At 38.7% G+C, this 23,326-nt stretch overlaps 1 protein-coding gene across 8 annotated transcripts in view; it reads left to right on the top strand.

The window, feature by feature from the left end:
• Positions 1 to 23,326, top strand: part of MAP3K5 (mitogen-activated protein kinase kinase kinase 5) — a 248,939-nt gene that overhangs the window by 117,414 nt on the left and 108,199 nt on the right. For all 8 annotated transcript variants that reach the window (XM_081528863.1, XM_081528860.1, XM_081528861.1 and 5 more), the window contains 2 exons: positions 1,194 to 1,300; positions 3,564 to 3,734. In XM_081528863.1, the coding sequence (XP_081384989.1) occupies positions 1,194 to 1,300; positions 3,564 to 3,734 (278 nt within the window). The remainder of the gene's footprint in view (positions 1 to 1,193; positions 1,301 to 3,563; positions 3,735 to 23,326) is intronic.

The following is a 23,326-nucleotide window of genomic DNA, read 5'->3' as shown; positions in this document are numbered from 1 at the left end:
AAGACTTGTAAGGTAAAGGGCTGCCTTTTTCCTCCAAAAGAAAAAAAAGAAAGATTTATATGCATAGCTAATCCACAGACAGCTGTTCTGCTGTGCTAGCCTCAGGCACACTTGCCTGTCACTAAGTGAAATCTTTGTTTTAGCAAAGAACAGACGTTTTTAGAGCTTTCCAGATATATCTCTCACTCCTGGAATTGTGTTGCTTGGAATTGATAGTGCTGGATCTAACTAGCCAGAAACGAGAAATGTGCAATTGATTAATTATAAAAATAACTTTAAAAATAAGTAATGTAAAACACAAACATGCCATATTATTTTATTGGGATGTCTTAAAAATTTTTTAAATTACGCTAAGAAGAATCATGGGGCTAGTAGTAGAGAACCCACCTGCCAATGCAGCAGACATAAGAGACGTGGGTTCGATCCTTGGGTTAGGAAGATCCCCTGGAGGAGGAAATGGCAACTCACTCCAGGATTCTTGCCTGGAGAATCCCATTGACAGAGGAGCCTGGCGGTCTACAGTCCATAGGGTGGCAAAGAGTTGGATAAGACTGAAGCGCTTAACACAACACACACAAGAAGAATGAAATCCTCTCTGAGTTGGGGATTTGCTGTTGGATTTTTACAGTAAAATTTAAGTGACTTGTGGTTTCCTATTCCTACCCATTCAGGCTCGAGTAAAGCTTCCTATGGATAACAGAGATTCACATACATGGAGATGTATGGCACTTAAGATCCCATGGCTGGAGAGCCTTCTTATGTTGAAACCAGATATTTTTGTTACTTATAACAGAAGTTCTATTGGTTGCTCCACGTTCTTGATAGCTTGGAAATTATCTCCCTGAAAGTAATTGACATCACCCTGCATACCGGGAATCTAGCTCCAGGGAGAAGTAAACCACCTGTACGGAGAAAATGTAGTATTACCATGCTAGAGAGAGTTTATTGTTTTGTAGGACAGAGATGGTAATTCAGTATTTCCAGTGTTTTATCCATATAACCTAACCCTTATTCAGGCAAGCAAATGAACAAACAGTTTCTTCTTGGTTCTAGATTCTTTAAGGTATTTCATGGGTTCTAGTTCCTTTTTAATACTCTTCTTAGTTTCAGGCATCTGGTTGTTCAGAGGCATTTCATTGTCAGGACTTTTTCCCAAAGATTTAATTCTGTGTTATTCTTCTCCTGTTTGAAAGGACTATGATTCTATTGTGAAGCTGGTAGAGACTTTAGAAAAGCTTCCGACGTTTGATTTGGCCTCTCATCACCATGTGAAGTTTCATTATGCATTTGCACTGAATAGGTAAGAAGAAGAAGTTCCCCCCACAGTGTGCTAACGTATTACTTTTTAACCTGCATATTCTGTCCATGATATGTTTTTCATGTAGCCTTGCAACCACTCCTATTATAATGTATTGTTAATATTTCTACTTCAACCATATAAAATATAGGAAGCATGCCTTCTGATTTTGTCTCACTTGTCGTGAGTAAAAGAAGTACCCTCAATGTTTATATATCTAAATTCTTAAAAATCTTTTGCTTCTCTGTCAAAGTTTGTATTTTCTATTTATATATTTTTGGGGATTTTTAAAATTACACGGATGTGATATTGTCTTTACATAGACTGAACACTAAGTGGTTATTTACACAAAAACTAACTAAAGTAGGGATAGTTCTATCTAGGGGAACATATTCCTCATCAGAGAAGATGTTCACTGAGATTGTTCTGAATATACCTAATTATTAATATAGTCAAAACTCTGTGGACCACATTTTAGGTCATGTGTCCATGAATTTTCTAGGATCAGGACTAAAAGTGCCTCTCCTTTGTGCCTTCCGTCAGCATCGTGACTGACACCTACCTCAATGCCACTTTCTACCCGGGGTCGCCATGGAGGACCATGCCTACTCTGGCCGTAGACAGCCCTAAAGCACTAAACTGTCCGGAACTTAGTTTTGCTGTTCTCTTCTATGGTAGAGAGTTGGATGTGTATGTAATTACCTCAGTTGAAGAGAATGAGAAAAAGGAAAAGAGAGGGGAGCCTCACATCGATTTTTCATTTGCCACGAAGTCTTAATTATTTTACCAATGAGGAAACTAAAGTGCTTGAGTAACTTTTCTTCAAGACTGGTAGCTATGTCATAAAACAGGCTCAGACCCAGAGCAAAGCAATACTGGTACTTGTATTCTCCCTCACTTAGTTCTCCTGCCTTTGTCTCCAAAGAAAAGTCAGCATGCTCTTCAACCAGATATTGTGTCTTTCCTTTATTCATCTGCCCAAGCTTTACAACGTGCTACCTTTATCAGTATGATAATGAAAGTCAATTTTATCTCCCCATTTATTAAACATTTTTTCTTTAGATTTGGCAGAAAGAGATGAAATTTCCAGAGATTATCTGTTCCAACTGGTTTTCAAATAAATCCTTTCTGAAAGATGAAATGAAAGATGGAATGAAATATATTATATTTTGAAATAAAAAATGAAAGTCCATAAGAGCCTCTTATATTTTCTTTTATCTATATTTTGTCTCTGTCTTCCCTAAAATAGAATGAAATGATAAATGTATTTGTATGGAGCATTATTCTAAACTAAAGGCATTTAGTACAGAATGTAAAAAGGAATTTCATGGACAAAGAGATTTAAAATAGTAATTGAAAATAGAAATAACTCTTTTATATAACAGTTTTATTGAAATATAATTCATACATCATATAATTTTATGTAAAGGGTATGATTCAATGGATTTTAATGTATTAACAGAGTTGTGTGACCATCAATACCATGAGTTTTAAAGTATTTATATTACCTTTCCCAAAACCACCCACACCCTGTCCTGCTCCAGTGGGGGCAGGACACTCTCCCATTCCTCCCAAATCCAGACCTAGGCAACCACAGATCTCTTTCTGTCTCCGTAAATTTGCCTATTCTGGATATTTCGTGCAATAAGATTGTACAATATATAGTCTTTTTGTGACTGGCTTCTTTCACTTAGCGTGAATGTTTTCAAGGTTCAATAAATAACTCTTGAGAATTTTTATCTTTGAGAACAGTCTGTACGTACTGACCAGTTTTAAAATGAGCTATATAAAGCAGCGTCCTTAGATGATTGATTGGTCGACTCAGGTTGCTTTATTGGTATTGTCTATGAATTAGTTTGCTCAGTATTTTGGAGCAAAAGCCACTGAAACCTATAGCATCAGGGTTTTGCCCCTGTTTGGATTCCTTGACTCTGCCCCATTCACGGCCACGGGCTGCATTCTTAATCTCACTCTGTCAAATTGAACCCACACAGAGACTGCAGGGAAACTGCAATGACTGTGGATGGATAAGCGCGAATCATCACATCAGCAGAAAACCAACTCAAAATAAATCTTTTTAGATGATTAGACATGCGGTAGGATGAAAAAGAGTTGCAGAAGACTTTCAAAGTATGATTGTTGTTTTTATCCTGCCAAACTTATTAATGTGAATCTGTGTATTAAACAGACATTTTAAAAAGATGATTGGCCTAAACTGCTTCTGTAGTCTATACAGAAAGAGTGATGTTCCCTTTCTCTACCTTAGGAGAAACCTCCCTGGAGATAGAGCAAAAGCTCTTGACATTATGATTCCCCTGGTGCAAAATGAAGAGCAGGTTGCTTCAGATATGTATTGCCTTGTTGGTCGAATCTACAAAGATATGTTTTTGGACTCTAATTTCATGGACACTGAAAGTAGAGACCATGGAGCTTCTTGGTAAGTGTACAGGATAAGATATTTGGTAAGTCCATGACACAAAAAAATCATTTGTAAATGAGTATTAAATTATTGTTTTCATTCTTTGATTGTATATTATGAAATAAATCTTAGAATTTATAGCTTTAGTAAATTATTTTGATGAAATTCATTTAATAAGGCTGAGTAAATTGGGGTAAATTGGATGAAAAGATAATGGTTTAAGAAAATAGAATTTTTAAGAGATATAAGTATAATACAATAAAAGTGTAATTGGGGGAAATTCATAAAATTTTATAGAAAGACATGAAATAAGACCCAAATGAATAGAAAAATATACCAAGTATGTGGATGAGAAGACTTGATTTAAAGATGTTAATTCTCTACAGCAGGACTTTTCATGAAATTCAACAAATTGATTCTAAAATTTATTTGAAAAAATAAAGGGTCAAGAATGGGCAAAGATATTTTGGAGAATGAAGTGGAAGGATTTGCTCTCCCAGATACGGCATACTGTAACAGTGTAACAATTAGGGTATTACATCATTAGTCTAAGTGAAGAGAAGTGAAGTGAAAGGCGCTCAGTTGTCTCCAACTCTTTGTGACCCCATGGACTGTACAGTCCATGAAATTCTCCAGGCCAGAATACTGGAGTGCATAGCCTTTCCCTTCTCCAGGGGATCTTCCCAACCCAGATATTGAACCCAGGTCTCTCACACTGCAGGCAGATTCTTTACCAGCTGAGCCACCAGGGAAGCCCAGTATGAGTGCAAGCATAGACAAATTAGGAGATTGGGATTGACATATATACAGTACCATCTGTAAAATAGATCGCTCTGGAGGAGGACATGGCAACCCACTCCAGTATTCTTGCCTGGAGAATCCCCATGGACAGAGGAGCCTGGTGTGCTGCAGTCCATGTGGTCACAAAGAGTTGGACATGACTGAGTGACTAATCACACAGCACAGTGGGAACCTGCTGTATAGCACAAGGAACTCAGTGCTTGGTGCGATGAATGGAATGGGGGTGGAGAATAGAGTTCCAAGAAGGAGGGGATATATGTATATATATATAGCTGATTCACTTTGTTGTACAGAAGAAACTAACAACAACAGTGTACAGTAATTATACTCCAATAAGCTGAAACAATTAAAAAAATAAAACACTGAAACTGAATACAGAGCCTTGAAGAAACAAACTGAAAACACAGCCTGATATATATCAGTTTGCATGCATGTGACTGCTACTGCTGCTGCTACTAAGTCGCTTCACTTGTGTCTGACTCTGTACAACCCCAGAGACGGCTGCCCACCAGGCTCCCCCGTCCCTGGGATTCTCTAGGCAAGAGTACTGGAGTGGATTGCCATTTCCTTCTCCAATGCATGAAAGTGAAAAGTGAAAGTGAAGTCGCTCAGTCGTGTCCGACTCCTCTCGACCCCATGGACTGCAGCCTACCAGGCTCCTCCATCCATGGGATTTTCCAGGCAAGAGGGCTGGAGTGGGCTGCCATTGCTTTCTCCATGCATATGACTAGATTTATGGTATGATATGCTTCATGAGGGCAGGAGACCAGATTTCATCCCTGGGATGGGAAGATCCCCTGGAGAAGGGAATGGCTACCCACACCAGAATTTTTGCCTGGAGAATTCCATAACCAGGGGAGGCTGGCAGGCTACAGTCCATGGGGTTGCAAAGAGTCGGACGCAACTGAGCAACTTACAGCTGTGCTTCATGAGCCAGAGTGGAAAGAATGGACTCTTTAGGAATGATACTGTAAAAATTTGTTTACTTGCCTGTAAAAATAAAAATGAATCCCTTGTTTAACCCACGCACAAAAAAATAAAATCCAAGTGAATTAAAGATCAAAACATTTTATTTGGAAAAAATGTTAATAAATTATTAATAAATTTATTTAATAATAAATTTATTTAATAAAATATACAAAATGGATTTATGACTTGGAAAAGGAAAAAATATCTTAAAGAAGCCTTAAAAATACCATAAACCATAAGATATTGGGGAAACTAGAGCCCATTAAAATTTGTATCTGCTCATCAACTCTTTGGGAAAGAGTAGCTCCTATGGCACTGACCTTCCTGCCAATAACAGTTATAAACATTGGGAAAACACTTTTAAAAAAGTTTGAAAGCACCAAAGAGTGACTAAAGATAGTCAGAAACTGGAGAGCTTTTGATTCTTAGATGAGGAGTACTGCATTAGATAAGATCCACATGTATATGCTTTTTCCTTTGGGGGAGCTCTCAAATCCGCAGGCTTAGGGAAGATACAACTCAAGAAGAAAACCGTAGTCTTACCAGTTGAAGGAGTTAGTTTGAGGCTGCCAGTTCAGTTCAGTTCAGTTGTTCAGTCATGTCCGACTCTTTGCGACCCCAAGCACTGCAGCACGCCAGGCCTCCCTGTACATCACCAACTCTCAAAGTTTACTCAAACTCATGTCCATTGAGTCGGTGATGCCATCCAACCATCTCATCCTCTGTCCATCCCCTTTTTCTGCCGCCTTCAATCTTTCCCAGCATCAGAGTCTTTTCAAATGAGTCAGTTCTTCACATCAGGTAGCCAAAGTATTGGAGTTTCAGCTTCAGCATCAGTCCTTCCAATGAATATTCAGGACCAGTTTCCTTTAGGATGGACTGGTTGGATCTCCTCGCAGTCCAAAGGACTCTCAAGAGTCTTCTCCAACACCACAGTTCAAAAGCATCAGTTCTTTAGCACTCAGCTTTCTTTATAGTCCAACTCTCACATCCATTCATGACTACTGGAAAAACCATAGCTTTGACTAGTGCCTGGAAATTAAATGATAGATCCCTTACATGAAGGAGCCACAGAGAGAGCCAAAATATGCATATAAGCCACCTTTCCATTCTTGGCTGACCCCTGACATCTGCACACGTGTGGTAAAAGTCAAAGGAGTCCAGCAGAAAATAGGAGCTAGAAGGATAGAGCTGAACCAAGATGTCAGCAGCCGTGCAGTGGAGGAGAGCCAGAGTTTGAGGTTTGAACCTCACCAAGTTAGAGGGGCTTGATAAACACTTTGAGCTTTCCACTGAAACTCCAGTAGGTCCAAGACTTCAGAATAAAAAACCCACATCCAAGGACTAAGGAAGGTTACTAAAATGAAGAGGAAAACCAATTAAGCACCACCTTAATAAAACTGAGACTCCGCATAAACAAAATGAACTGACAATAATTTAGGTGCCTGTTGGAACAAAACTCAATACTCTTAAGAGGAAGATAACAGAATCCAAACTCTATGATGTGTCATCCAAAGTGCCTACTACACCATCAGAAACTACTAGATTTGTGAAGATAGGAAAGTGTGATCCACAATAAAAACATCAGTCAACAGGAATATACTGCAAATAAACACATGGCAGAAGGATACATAGAGTATGATTTTGTTTATAGAAACTTTGAAACCAGTCATAAACATCTAGTAAAAGTATAGATGCATGAATGTACATCAGAAATCCCCAATTCAGTATAATAGTTATCAGTAGGGAAGGAATAAAAAGGGATCATGGAATGTTTCACATACAGCTTCAAGAATACTTAAAACATTTTATTTCTTAAGCTGAGTGGTGGGTATGTGGGTAGAAAGTGTTGCTTATATTATTCTTCCATACGTTTTAGTCTCTAAAGTGTTCCCCAAATAGTCTCTGATTCTAAAAAAAAATATTAAAGGAGGTTGACTTACAGAAAGAGACAAATACCGTGTGATATCACTTATACGTGGAATCTAAAGTACGACACAAATCAACCTATTTCACAAAACCAAAACAGACTCACTGACGTAGAGAACTGACTTGCGGTTGCCAAGGGGGAGGGACTGGGGAAGGGATGAATCTGGAGTGTGGGATAAGCAGATGTAAGCTATTTTAGGTGGGACGGATAAACAACAGGGTCCTACTATGTAGCCCAGAGAACTATATTCGATGTCCTATGATAAATCATAGTAGAAAAGAATATATATATTTGTATAACTGAGTTGCTTTGCTATACAGCAGAAATTAACACAACATTGTAAATCCACTATACTTCAGTTTAAAAAAAAGGGCAATTGACTTAGTTCAGGCATTCCTTAGTAATGGCCGTAACATTTTTTAAGTTGTGAAACAGAAATCTTAACATTTCAAAATCTTGTGTCATCCCACCAGTTTAGCAAGGGACTGAAATTGGGATAATGGATTATAACCAGAGAAGAAAATTTGGGGACAGTGACTTCCTGGATTTTCATGGACAGATTTGGTTTGGACTTTTAAATTTGAATTATGAATTTTTATTGCAGTCAACAGAGAGTTTTACCGTTTCCCATAACCAGTTTTTTTTTTCCTGCTGTTATAAAAGAGAAATGTAACTATACAACCTTTTTATTACCAGAAGATTTCCTTAAGAAGAAAGAAGATTTCTTTAATCTTTAAGAAGATTCTTAATTGTAGGAGAATTAGAATCTGATATTTAGAAGCATTGTGCTGGTATAAATGCTTTGATTTAATGGTGATAATGAAATGCATAGATAATTTTTGAAAGTCTGATTTTCATGGTCAGTGAATTAAAATGGAAAATATCTCTTATGAAGTTCATGTGCCTCGTGCACAGGAATAGAAGTGTTTCCCCGTTTGAAAAACCAAATAATTTAGACTACTGAGAGCTTTCAAGGTCACATAAAGTTCAGTCAAAAGGAACACAGTTTTTTTTCTGGTTGTGTTTTTGTTCTGTCTTTCTATACTTCCCAATTCTTGCTCCTTTTCTATGGTTCCTATTTAACTGAGGAACATTAACTAGCTCTCAAAAGAGCTTTGTCTTTTAAGTCTTCAGGTCAAATTGAAGATGTTGGGTTTTGTATGATTTCATTTTAAGCTGTTCATTAATTTTCCAGTGAGAACAGGGAAGGCTGTTAGAACTCAAAGCCTTTTCATGGGAGGAGCCTCAGGAGTTGATCTGGGTGTATCACTCACTGATGTATTGAGTAATATAAGAATGTCACTTCTACTGTAGATTACGTGTCTATAACCTGCCATTATATCCGTTTGTCGTAAGGGTCATTACGAAGATTTCCCCCCTATTTTAACAGTGCTTTTTCATGCCTTCACACTTGTAAAGCCACCTCAGTATTTCTTACTGTTTCCATCCAACCAACTCCCACTCATTTGCGATGGTGTGTTGGCATCATCTGTAATCTCTTGTTATGTCACAGCTGAAGTAAAAGCGCGTTGTCAAGGTGCTGACTAAAGAATTTCGTTACTGAGGTTATTAGGCTGCTGGCCAGACTTCCTCTGGGTTTTGTTTCCTGAGTCCTGGGTTCCAGAGAGTTTTCAACTGACTTATTTATTTATTTATTTATTTATTTTTTACCTTTTTTGAGCCAAAATTGTCTGAGCTCTTACTTGTCAAGTGTCTGGGTGGGATAGCAGTGAGTGGCAGGCAGTTTGTCCCTAAAGCTTTTTTCCATGCTGGTAGCCTGATCATTTTCTGCTGGCTTGAATGGACGGTCGTTTACTAAGCATGAAAAGTTTAAGAATAAGAATTTCAACTCAATGGAAAAACAGCCCCAAGCAGTTGTGTTTACAATGGCACATAGAAGTCTCAAAGTTCCCCTTTTTAACATCTTTAATGAGTTGACTGTTCCTGACTTAAAACAGCACAGGGAGGAAGTCAGACACTATTCTTGAGCATTCATTGTAGTATTTGGTATGAGCACTATCCCAGGGCACTTTTTTGCTTTTAGGGAGACTGGGTAATGAAGGTCTGTTTTCTGAGGGGTTTACTTGGGACTGAGAAGATGAAAATACAAAACAAGAAAGAAGTCTATGGTTTAGATTTTTAAAATTTGCAGGATTGTAGTATGTTGTAGAACAAACTTTACATACTGAATCTTTTTTTTTTCTTTCTTTTTTTTTTTTTTTATAAATTTATTTATTTTAGTTGGGGGCTAATTACTTTACAATATTGTAATAGTTTTTGCCATACATTGACATGAATCAGCCATGGGTTTACATGTGTTCCCCTTCCTGGACCCCCCACCCACCTCCCTCCCCATCCCATCCCTCTGGGTCATCCCATTGCCCCGGCCCTGAGCCCTTGTCTCATGCATCGAACATGGAATGGTGTTCTGTTTCACATATGATAATATACATGTTTCAGTGCTATTCTCCCAGAACGTCCCACCCTCACCTTCTCCCTCAGAGTCCATAAGACTGTTCTATGCATCTGTGTCTCTTATTCTGTCTCGCATATAGGGTTATCGTTACCATCTTTCAAATTCCATATATATGCATTAGTATACTGTATTGGTGTTTTTCATACTGAATCTTATCTGGAACATAGGGCGAGGGGTTTGAAAGAACACATCCTGCTGATTTAAGTATTTAATTCATTGTCACTTCCTTAGTTGTTTTTGGTCATTGAAGCTCTTACAGTTGGCTATAACGCTATTCTTTTCTATAGGTAAGTTTCTATAATCCAAGTCAAGTTATGAAAAATGTGTTTTTTTGAGTTTGACTTTCTGTTATTAAAAGCCTTTCATCATAGCTGGTCCATATAAACTTTATAAGTTAAAGCAGGCAGCAATGGTACCTGTCATAAGTGCTGGTTGGGGAATTTTAGGGGCTGCTATGAGATAAAGAGAAAGGTGAGAGAGCAAAGCTGGGAGGAGAGCCAGCTTTCAAAGGAAATATTGTGACTCAAGAGCCTAGGCTTACATCTTAAAAAAAAAAAAACACACAAAAAACAAAACCCACAGAGTTTCTGAAGTGACAGACTGAACTGAAATGACCCAAGGCAATATTATGGACCATGACTTGGAGGGCCATGGGAAGTTCACTGCCAAATTTATCTCTACAACTTCTTTTTAAACCTGATCTAAAAAAGAAATAACCACAAAGTAGTTATGCTGAATTCATATGCAGCATGACTTACTGAGAACATTTTGATATACACAGTATTTGTTCAGTGGGTAGAAATAATAATCAATCCCTTAAATTTTAGAGTTCACCCAAGGTTTTTGTATATGTTATTAACAATTGGTGGCTTATAAGCACCTTGTAAGGTGGGCAAAGCTGATATTTTTCTTCCCATTTTACAACTAAGGCAAATGAAACTCAAAGAACTTAAGTGAATTCTTGATGTTTTATGGTTAATAAAATTTCAGATCTAATTTTTTTCAGATCCAGTGTTGTTTTTACTACACCCTAGCCTCTCTTTCATGGAATTTCCAGGAATAGGCATTTCTAGGAACATCTGTACTGTTGTATTGAAGAGGCCTAGACTTGTGAGCAGAGAAGGCGATGGCACCCCACTCCAGTACTCTTGCCTGGAACATCCCATGGATGGAGGAGCCTGGTAGGCTACAGTCCATGGGGTCGCTAAGAGTCGGACACAACTGAGCGGCTTCACTTTCACTTTTTGCTTTCATGTACTGGAGAAGGAAATGGCAACCCACTCCAGTATTCTTGCCTGGAGAATCCCAGGGACAGTGGAGCCTGGTGGGCTGTTGTCTATGGGGTCGCACAGGGTCGGACACGACTGAAGCGACTTAGCAGCAGCAGCAGCAGACTTGTGAGAGACCCACATGGAATGCATGTTGACTCAATACTTGGAAACAGTGTATCTTAGGCAAGTGATTTAACCTTTAAGAAATTCAGTTCTCTTATTTGAAAAATAAGAATAATATCTACCTGGATGAGTTATAATGCTCTTAGCATCCGAAAAGTAGCTGAATAGCTTACTTCAATGGGCTTAAGCAGGAAGAAGATGTAACTTCTAAAACATGAAGTTCAGAAATAGGGCTGGGTCTGGTAGTTGAGTCAGCAGCTTAAAAGTCAGCCAAATCTGTTTCCTTGTTATTGTTGTGGTGACTACCCTCAGTCTGGCTTTCTTAGAGTTAGTTATAAGGTGCCTTTGGCCATTTCAGACATCAATCTAACTTAGCTATGCCCAGGTCTAAGATGAGAGAAAAGGAGGCCATCTCTTTCTGTATCTTTCTCTTAAGACTAAGAAAACATTCATAAAACCCTATCTCACACATTCCTTACACTTCTTTATGCTTCCAGTATTTCATCATCAGCCCAATACTACACAAATCACTAGCAAGGAAGATGGTTTGATTACAGATGGTTTAGACTCACCACTTTAGGAAGAATAGATGCTCTGTTTGAGGGATTAAATGAAGCAACATATGTTCAAGCCTTGGAATTTAGTAAACCCTTCGAGTTATAGCCTTAGTATATAATATGTGAAAATATTTTATATTTCTGCATATGATGTTGTACTTATGTTCAAAGTAGATATTGACTAGATTAATGGATACTGATTAGGTTCCTTGTCCATAAAATATTCCTGAGTTTTCTTTCTCTTCTTTCTGAATCTAGCTGACCATTTTAGCTAATGAGGGAAAAGAGAATATGTGTATTTTTTACATAGGACTTGATAGAATTTCATGTACCATAGCTATTGTGGAGTCAGCTGGGATAGGCAGTGATTGCTTGAAATCATACTTGGTTTTAGAGGTGATGGTATTCTCATTCTTAAGGGGAGATAGAAGTCATTTTTAGAACTTTGAAAGGAAATTGGGTGCTGTTCTATATTAACATAATCAGGTCTCCCCTGTTGTAATGCCAAAAAAATCCATAGCTAGGAAGCTAAAAGCATTAAGTCTGTTTTTAGCATTTATGTGTTCGTTTTTCCATAGTAGCTTGGGGAAGAACAGACAGCTTTGCCTTATCAACTGATTTTGTTTTACGTCAGTGACAGTGCTATTCAAACAGTGATCGTGCCTAATAACTGTTTAGTTTGTACATTATTAATGGGGTTGGCTTTACTTAGGAAGAGTTATGTAACAAACCAACTGACATGCAAATAAAGACCAATGTCTATTTTCCATTTGCCAGATTTGCCCTTTTTTCTTTATCTTGGCTTTGAGATATCTTTCTTCATGTTATCTCTATTTCTACTACCCTCCTAACCCCCCAAGTTTGATCTCACCATTATTCCACTGACATCATTTTGTTTAGTCCTTGGTTGTATCTATTAATCAAATTTCCCAAATTTGGATGATTTTTATCCTCCGAACACAAAACCTGAAGAGTTCTTTATAACTCAGCATGACACCCAGCTCATTGATGTCCAGGGGTAGAGGGCTCTTAAGGAACCAGCAATTCCAAGATGACCTGGAGACTTGGGGAGAACACACCATGTACCCACGATTGCTTTGTAAACAAGCAACCTGGTGCGTTGGTCTCATGCCTTGACCTTGATTTAACATGCCATTCAACAGATGACAGATTGTCGCATGACCAAGTCGAAGTCCAAGAATGGTAATATTTAACAAGTCACTGGGAGATTTCCTAATTGTGTCCTGCAGGTAATAAGCACCTAAGGAGAGAAACTAAGGCTCTCTGTAACCAAGTTGTCAGAGGGATGAGTGAGAGAGAGAACTGGATGTTTGCCAGGCATTATGATGAAAAGGAAGGGGCATTTGGAAGAACAGTAGTGATTTTGCTTGGTGAACCAAAGCAGTTGTTTCCAAATCTGGCTGACTATCAGAACTGCTTGGGGAGTTTTTCAACAGTGCAGAGTAGAGTTCTCTATCTCTGGAAATTTCGTTTGCTGGATCCATTTTATTGAACAGCTACCCCATAATTAGCAATATGATTATTCTTTTTTAATTAAATATTTAGACTTTCCCTGGGTTTTGCTGCCAGTTCCTTCTTCCTAAATGTTTACTGTTCTTCATATCCTAATGATTAAGCTTAAACCCTTGGCCTTACCCCCTCTCCAGAACTTTCCCAAATCTATCTCCTCCTGTCTTCCTAGGGTTCTTAAGAGTATGGGTTCTGAATTTTAATTTAAGAGAATTGGCAGTTATTGGAAGGATACATTTAGACTGGTCATAAACATTTGAAAACTAGTCACTCTCAGGAGCAATCAGATAAGTGCCCATTAAAATCCTGAGCTGTGCTGTCTTGTTATTATCAGTTAGCAAAAATGAAAATAGATGAGAATATTTTGGCATGAGTGCAATGTACAAATCTCTCTCTTATGCTGCTCTTGGGAATGTGAATTGGTAAGACCTTTCTGGAAAGCAGTTTGGCATGATGTATCAAGAACCTTGAGATAATTCATGTTCTTTAGTCCAGTTACATCCTTTGTAAACTATCCAAAAGAAATTGCAGATATGGAAATAAAGATATGTGTACAATGCTCACTACACTAAATTTTATGGTAATGAAAAACTGGAAGCAACCTAAGTGTCCAACAGTGGCGAAACTGTTAAATGGAAGGATATCCTCAAGTGATGGAACATCATTCATTCAAAGTTGTGTGTGTGGAGGGTTGATGGTAGCAATATACATAAATAAAGCTTACCATTTTAACCATTTTTGAAGGTATGATTCAGTGGCATTAAGTACATTCACAACGCTGTGCTTCCATCACCACTCCCCGCCCCACAACCTCCTCACTGTCAAAACTCAAACTCTACCCATTAAACAATTTTGGATTCCCCTTTTCCCCCAGCTCCTGGCAACTAGTATTCCACTTTGTGTCTCTATGAATTTGATTACTTTAGGTATCTCATATAAGTGGAATCATCCAGTATATATCTTTTTTGTGAATGGCTTATTTCACTTAGCATGACGTTCTTAAGGCTCATCCATGTTGTAGCAATGGGGCATCCCTCATAGCTCAGTTGGTAAAGAATCTACCTGCAATGCAGGAGACCCCGGTTCGATTCTTGGGTCAGGAAGATCCACTGGAGAAGGGATAGGCTACCCACTCCAGTATTCTTGGGCTTTTCTTGTGGCTCAGATGATAAAGAATCTGCCTGCAGTGCAGAAGACCTGGGTTCGATCCCTGGGTTGGGAAGATCCCCTGGAGAAGGGAAAGGCTACCCACTCCAGTATTCTGGCCTAGAGAATTCCATGGACTGTATAGTCCATGGGGTTGCAGAGTTGGACACAACTGAGCAACTTTCACTTTCATGTTGTAGCATGTGTCTGAATCTTCATTCTAAAGGCCGAATAATATTCCATTTTATGTACATTGTCTTTACCCATTCACCTGTCAATGGACATTTGTGTTTGTTTCCACCGTTTAGCTATTATGAATAAATATTACTATGAGCATGGGTGTACAAATATCTGTTTGATTCCTCTGTTTTCAATTCTTTTGAGTATAAGCCCAAAAGACGATTGTGGTTTTAAACGAATATTTAATAGTAACATGCATCATGATATCATATGAAAATTTAAAAAACAGGTTATTAAAATAGCATGATTCTTGTTTTTAGAAAAATATGTACATAGTAAAAGGACTGAAAGGAGATAGCTAGAATTTTGACTTAAAAAATTTTTCTTCCTGACTTTCCTATTACAATAAAATTATATACAAATAAGTTGTGTGAATTGGAGAGGGTTTCCCCATCTCCAGATCAAATCAACAGAGTGATTCAGCACTAATTTTTGTCTCATGCTGTCTTGCTTTACTGCTGAGTTATTTTGTGAGTGATAATTTCAGAAATATCCCTAGAGATGTAAAGCACCGTGAAATTCTAATTTAATTACTTGTATGTCTTACAGAAAGAATCACAGCTGTTATATCACAAAGGAGGAAAATGACAGCTAAATAGAAAGAACTTGAGCTTAGTTTCTTCTTTGATGGAAAATAGATGCTCTTTAGCTAGAAACAATTGATTCAAGAATATTTCCTTTATTCTTTACTTGGTTGCACATCTCAGTACAAATGCAAAAAGTGAGCTAAGTTTTTATTCTAAAGACTCATCACTCTATTAACAAGTACTTAGCTTTTTTAGAGCTAGTTGCAATCAGGTGACAAATACAATGCTGATATAAGGCAGTCCTTGAACAAAAATCTGTTGCTCTGAAAGCTTGGACAATAACTTTGCATCTCTTCAATGTAATAATTGAAGATTACAAATTATTTATCCTCTTTCAACACATATTTAGTACTAAGTAGAAAAAAATCAACAATAGTGTAAATAACTTTAGTTACTCAAATATACTCCCTAGAATTTTCTTGAGATGTCTTTTGCCATCCTTACGATTTGTTTCCTTCATGAAGTCTTAATTTAGCTTCATGCTAAGTTGCTTCAGTTGTATCTAACTCTTTGCTGCCCCATGGACTATCACCCACCAGGCTCCTCTGTCCATGGGATTCTCCAGGCAAGAATACTGGAGTGGGTTGCCACGTCCTTCTCCAGGGGATATTCCCAACCCAGGATTGAGCCTGTGTCTCCTGCAGATCCATACTGCAGGCAGATTCTTTACCACTGAGCCACTGGGGAAGCCCTCTAATCATTTTACTGCTATATTTTTATAGTTTTGTATTATTAATCGTTGTTTATATATTTCTTTGTGGAGGGTCTAACCTACTGTTCATGTTCATTTATCCTCTTGCTAGTTAAATTGTAAAGTTTTCAATGACATGAAACATCTTTGGTGCATTTTAAAAAATAATTTTATTGATCTGTTTATTTATTTTTGGCAGTGCTGGGCTTGCCTTCATGGCTGTGCGGGCTTTTCTCTAGTTGGTGGTGAGCAGGGGCTACTGTTTAGTTGTGGTGTGCGGGCTTCTCACTGTGGTGGTCTCTCTTGTTGCAGAGCATGGGCTGTAATGCATGTGGGCTTCAGTGGTTGCAACAGGAGGGCTCAATAGTTGCAGCTCCAGGACTCCAGAGCTCAAGCTCACTAGTTGTGGTGCAGGGCCGTAGTTGCTTCGCAGCATGTGGGATCTTTCCGGACCAGAGATCGAACCCTCGTTTCCTGCATTGGCAGGCAGATTCTTTACCACTGAGCTACCAGGGAAGCTGGTAGCTCTTTGATTCATTTTTATGGGCACATCCAGTGGTATTGCCATGCCAGTCTTTTAAAAATTTAGTCTCTAATCTAATAAGATTGATCAAGTACATTTTGTGACAAATACCATTCTTCCCAAGAGTCTATCAATACCTGTTTCTGTAGTGTATAGAATCCAAACTTTATTTTTAATGTAAAAGCAGTTCTCTCTATTTTTATTTCTCGTTATTATTTTTCCTATTTCACCCAATTCCATTTTACTAAAAAACAAAAGCCGAAGTAATGAAAATGGACTAAAAAAATTTTTTTTAAATACACACCAAAAGGTAGGCAAAGTTATACAGAGATGAGGGCTCAGGTTTAGAATCTGGCAGAAGTGGGTAAAGTTCCTGCTCAACCACTTTTAAACCGCATGACTTAGTATTTCCATGCTGCAGAGTTCCGATTAGTAAACTTGAGAGAATCCTCGCTGCCTTAAGGAGCTGTATGAATTAGAAATATTATGCTTGAAGTGTCAAGTGCAATGCCTGTACCTAGTAGGTGCCCAGTCATGAGAGGCAGCTATTATTTTTGTGTCTTTTACTATCTGGTGGTAACCACAGCTTCCTGTGGTAGAAAATATCACCAGTGCTCTATTGTATTGTTAGAAATACACTGTCCCTGTTCATAGGAAGGTTATATGTTTCCACCCCATGATACCAGGTTCTGATTTGTATGTTGCCTTTTATCAGCAGAAGCTTTAAAAGCCATGTCGTGGTTGTGCTGAATATACTTTTCCTTAGACGTTTTCTAGAGAAAGCTGCTGCTCCTTCAGGCTAGGTCTCAGAAGGAGAAAAGTGTCAGGCAGAGACGAGCCAGCTGATGCAGAAATTGGCAAGCCACTGAGATTTGTTGTTGATACTTGGCACATTTACGCTAAGATGACTGATACATCTTCTTCACCTGCAATGGACTGTTTCATTATTTTAGCCTCTGTATGCATTCTTCTTGGGGCTTCCCTGGTACCTCAGCTGGTAAAGAATCCGCCTGCAACACAGGAGACCCGGTTTGATTCCTGAGTTGGGAAGATCCGCTGGAGAAGGGAAAAGCTACCCACTCCTGTATTCTTGGGCTTCCCTGGTGGCTCAGATGGTCAAGAATCTGCCAGAATGCAGGAGACCTGGGTTTGATCCCTGGGTTGGGAAGATCCCCTGGAGGAGGGCATGGGAACCCACTCTAGTATTCTTGCCTGGAGAATTCCATGGACAGAAGGAGCCTGGCAGGCTACAGTCCATGGGGTTGCAGAGTCAGACACAACTGAGCAACTAAGCACAGCACATGCATTTTTATTAAGTTTGAATTTAAAGAAACAGTGAAATGATAATACATATATGGAAAGTTAGCACCAAGGGACACGGATACACCAGTGATAAGGATTAACATGCTCTTTAAAATAAGCTTCAGTAATAGCATGAAAAATGAATCATATGCCGCTTTTACAGAGGAGCCTATCCTCTCCCTAGCAATAAATTAAAGGAGTTTCTCATATAAGTACAATGAAATCTATACAAACAATATCTTTAATATTTTTATTAAACAGTGCATTCTAGTAACATTAAAATAGAATGTGGTGAAGGTGCTATGCAGTTCAATAATGTGGTCTAAGGCAGTAGCTCTCTGGGCTTATGGTTTTATCAAGGTCAGGATTTAGACTACTAAGGAAGTGAAGAGATTATTTTTTATATGACCTGCTATATTTATCATTTGTCACATCCTGGCTCTTGGTAAGAGGTGGATGCAGGTTTTCTTCATGCAGCAGGTATTTTGAAATCACCTGCAGTGAGTCGGGCTCCTGCTGAGTCAAGTGCTGAAGATTTAGTCCTCAACAAGACTGGCAAGGCCCCTGCTGTCAGAGTGCCTACAATATGAGAGATAGATGGTAAAAAGAATAATTTCAGATTGTTATCAATTCTGTAATAGACATAGAACTATTGTTTCCTTTTTTTTTACCTTACGTCATACTCATCTGTGAATTTCAGGAAAATTTTCCAATTCTCCTAAGTTGCCATATTTATTGGCTTAAGGTTGTTCCAGATATCCGTTCACTTTCTTTTTAATGCTTGTATACCTTTGTGTGCTAAGTCACTTCGGTCGTGTCCAACTCTTTGTGACCCTATGGACTGTAGCCCTCCAGGCTCCTCTGTCCATGGGATTCTCCAGGCAAGAATAGTGGAATGGATTGCCATGCCTTCCTCCAGAGGATCTTTCAGACCCAGGGACTGAAACCACATCTCTTAAGTCTCCTGCATTGACAAGGCGGGTTCTTTACCACTAGCGCCACCTGGGAAACTTCCCTTGTGGCTCCCATGGTAAAGAATCTGCCTGCCTGCAGGAGACGTGGGTTCAGTCCCTGGTTCAGGAAGATCTTCTGGAGAAGGTCATGGCAACCCACTCCAGTATTTTTGTCAGGAGAATTCCACGGATAGAGGAGGATAGAGGAGCCGGGTGGGCTACAGTCCATGGGGTTGCAAAGAGTCGGACACAATTGAGCAGCTAATACTTAATGCTTGTAGGACCTATACTAATGTACCCCTTTTCATTTCTCTTTCTCTCTCTGATGAGCAGTCTAAGAGTTTACCAATTTTATTAATATTCCCCTTTTGACATTGTTCATTTTCTTTATTGCACATCTATTTTCTACTTCATTGATTTCTTTTCTTTATTATATCTTCCTTCTACTTTATTTTGGAATATGTGCTGTTTTATTTCTAGATGTAAGTTTAGAGAATTGATTTTTTTTCACCCTTGCTGCTTTCCTAGCGTATGCATTTAAAGATAAAAATTGTTCTGCATCCCAGAAGTTTTGATATATTGAGCTTTCGATATTGTTTAGCTCAAATACCTTTTAATTTTCAGTGTGAATCTTTGAACCCTGGCTTATTCAGAAGTAGGTTGCCCAATTTATAGATGTACCTTTCTTGTTCTCTGGTTTAATTCTACTGCAATAAGAGGTGCTTTTATAGCCCTGGAAACAGTCCACCATTGTTGGGTGTAGTGTTCCACGTAAGATAGTTCGATTGACTTGCTTAATCATAATATTCAAATCTTCCATATCACTGATATTTTTTTTGTCTAGTTGTGCTTATGTCTTGCAATTCATTTTCTATTTATTTCATATCTTCTTCACTTTCTATTTATTTCATATCTTTGTTTCTTTAATCCTCCAATTCCCCATTTTTTCTATTAATTTAGTGTTGCATTTCATACTCTATTAACACTTTAGTCATAGTAAACAACCTGTTTGCCAGTGCAGGAGATGTAAGAGACGCAAGTTCAATCCCTGGATTGGAAAAATCCCCTGGAGGAGGGTATGGCAACACACTCCAGTATTCTTGCCTGGAGAATCCCTTGGACAGAGGATCCTGACAGGCTATAGTCCATAGGGTTGCAAAGAGTCAGACATGACTGAAAGAACTTAGCACGCGCGTGCATACACACACATGCACACACACACACAATACTCTTTATATTATGCTTTTAGGAGTTCCCTAGAGATGACCATCCGCATCCTTGACTCTTAAAGTCTACCTTAAATTTGTATTTTACCACTTCGTTAAAGAGGAGAGAAACTTCAGCCGTCCAGTCGCTCAGTCTTGTCTCTTTGAGACCCCATGAACTGCAGCACGCCAGGCTTCCCTGTCCCTCACCAACTTCCAGAGCTTGCTCAAACTCATGTCCATCGAGTCAGTGATGCTATCCAACCATCTCATCCTCTGTTGTCCCCTTTTCCTCCTGCCTTCAATCTTTCCCAGCATCAGGGCCTTTTCCAATGAGTCAGCTCTTTGCATCAGATGGCCAGAGTATTGGAGTTTTAGCTTCAGCATCAGTCCTTCCAATGAATATTCAGTAATGATTTTCTTTAGAATTGACTGGTTTGATTGACTGATTTCCTTTAGGATTGACTGGAGAGAAACTTAAAACAGAATAAATATTCAGGAGTTTTAAAATAGCTAGTGTCTTTCCCTGATAACTCAGTTGGTAAAGAATCCACCTGCAATGCAGGAGACCCTGGTTTGATTCCTGGGTTGGGAAGATCTGCTGGAGACAGAATAGGCTACCCACTGCAGTATTCTTGGGCTTCCCTTGTGGCTCAGCTGGTAAAGAATCCACCTGCAACGCGGGAGACCTGGCTTCAATCCCTGGGTTGGGAGGATCCCCTGGAAAAGAAAAAGGCTACCCACTCCAGTATTCTGGCCTGGAAAATTCCATGGGCTGTATAGTCCATGGAGTGAAAAGAGTCAGACACAACTGAGCGACTTTCACTTTCACTTCAATACTCTTTCTGATGCTCTTTTTGCAGTTCATTGCTTCCAAATGGAATTACTATCCTTTAGCCAGAATACTTTTAGTACTTTTTATGTGCAGATCTGTTGGCAACCAATTCTGCCAGTTTTTGCTTATTTGTACCTCTTCTTTTTTCTTTTATCACTCTAAATATGTCATTGCATTGTCTTTTGGCTTCCATAGTTTGTATTACAAATTCAGCTATCAATTTTATTTCATAGTTTGTATTGCAAAGTCAGCTATCAGTTTTATCAATAAAATTGCAATAAAATGCCTCCTTTGAAGGTAATATATCTTTATCTCTCTGGCTGATTTGAAGATTTTCCTCTGTGTCTTTGATTTTAGCATTTAGGCTGTGCTTATTTTATCTTATCCAGCTTGAAGCTGAGCTTCTTGAATCTGTGTGTTAATGTTTTCAACAGTCTTGGAGTATTTTTGACTTTGTGTCTTCAAATAACTTCTTGTGTTCTGTGTTCTCTCTTCCTTCTTTCTAGGGCTACCATGATGCATATGTTAGACCATTTAACTGGGTCTTATATGTCTCTTACATTCTCTTGTGTCTTTTCCCCTCTCTTTTTCTCTCTCTGTATCAGTTTACAAACTTTTTATTGACCTTTTTTTTTCCTTCACCAAATCCATCCTCTCCTCTGTCTCAGTTCAGTTCAGTTCAGTCGCTCAGTCGTGTCCAACTCTTTGTGACCCCATGAACCACAGCACGCCAGGCCTCCCTGTCCATCACCAACTCCCAGGGTCCCCCAAACTCATGTCCATCGAGTCAGTGATGCCATCCAACCATCTCATCCTCTGTCGTCCCCTTCTCCTCCCACCCTCAATCCTTCCCAGCATCAGGGTCTTTTCAAATGAGTCAGCTCTTCGCATGAGGTGGCCAAAGTATTGGAGTTTCAGCTTCAACATCAGTCCTTCCAGTGAACACCCAGGACTGATCTCCTTAAGGATGGACTGGTTGGATCTCCTTGCAGTCCAAGGGACTCTCAAGAGTCTTCTGCAACATCACAGTTCAAAAGCATCAATTCTTCGGCACTCAGCTTTCTTTATAGTCCAACTCTCACATCCATACATGACTACTGGAAAAACCATAGCCTTGACTAGATGGACCTTTGTTGACAAAATAATATCTCTGCTTTTTAATATGCTGTCTAGGTTAAACCTATACAATGAATTTTTATTTTCAAGTGTTACATATTTCAGTTCTAGACTACTTGATTCTCTTTATTTTTAGATTCTAACTCTAGGTTGAAATTGTCTTTTCCTTCATATGTCCATTTTTTCCTCAGTTTTCTTCACCATATTTATAATAATGATTTAAAGTCCTTGTCTACAAACTCCAGCATATGAATCATCTGTGAGTCAGGTCCTCTTGCCTGTTTTGTTCTTTTGCTTATTGGTCATTTTTTCCTGATTCTGAAGTTCTCATAATTCTTTACTGTATGCCATATATTTTATATATAAGAATTATTGAGATTAAGAATGATTTTATTTTCTCTCATAGAAGGCTCTCACTTCCCTCTGTTAGCCAGACATGGTGAGGAGCTGATTACCTCAAAAACTGCAGTTGAGTTGAGTTGGTCTGGGTTTCAGTTTTATTGACCCGTCTATCTCTGCTTTTTGTCCCTGCTTCCTGATATGACCACCCTTAGCTTTTGATTGAGAGCCAAGCTTGGAAGATTTTATAACTACCCTTTGGAGTCTTATTCTCTTGCATTATAAAGCTCCAAACTTTGGAGGAGATTGTCAGCTATTTGTTGTAGGCTCCTCCCTCTAGTATTTACTTCTAAGCACCACCAAACTTCAGATTTCACTGCCATTCCAGCCATACGTCTTCCCCAACTGCCCATACAGCCAGTATTAAGCAAATGTCCTGTGGAGAAAATCAGCTACATGTTTGGGGCCCCTCAGGGTTTCACCTTGTCCTGCCAGCTCATGCAACTATCAGGAAATCCACTTGTTTCTCTTTTCCCTGGTAGAGTTTCAAATAGGTAGAGTTTCTCTGTCTGTACCAAGCCTATGCTTAATCTTATGGTCAGAATCATCAAATGCCCCTATAGAGACAAAAACAATTCAGCTGGAAGGACACTTCCCTCTTTGGAGTTTTATTTCAATGATGATGTTGTTGCTTCCATAGATCTCCAGTGACTATAAAAATATGTTCTTGATGTGTATCCTTTTCCCACCTAGTTGTTGTAGCAGGAGAGATGACTCCCTAGTAGACTATTACATCTTACTTGGAAGCTCAAGTTTCCCCTGACATTGAATATTCTTCTACAATTTAAATGGTTACATAGCTTTCCAATAATTAGAATACATTTTGTTCCATGTTATATTTTCTAATATTTTTGGAAATTTAGGAAGTAGTTTTTAATCTTGTAACAAATATTCTTATAACCAAATGTCTGGTTACATTTTGTTATTGTTGATTAGTCACTAAGTCATGTTCAACT

Source organism: Giraffa tippelskirchi, chromosome 9 (assembly GCF_054371585.1).
Source record: "Giraffa tippelskirchi isolate mGirTip1 chromosome 9, T2T-mGirTip1v1.2.pri, whole genome shotgun sequence".
Classification (NCBI taxonomy): domain Eukaryota; kingdom Metazoa; phylum Chordata; class Mammalia; order Artiodactyla; family Giraffidae; genus Giraffa; species Giraffa tippelskirchi.
Note: the sequence above shows the minus strand (reverse complement) of the source record. Positions and strands in the feature narration are given on the sequence as shown.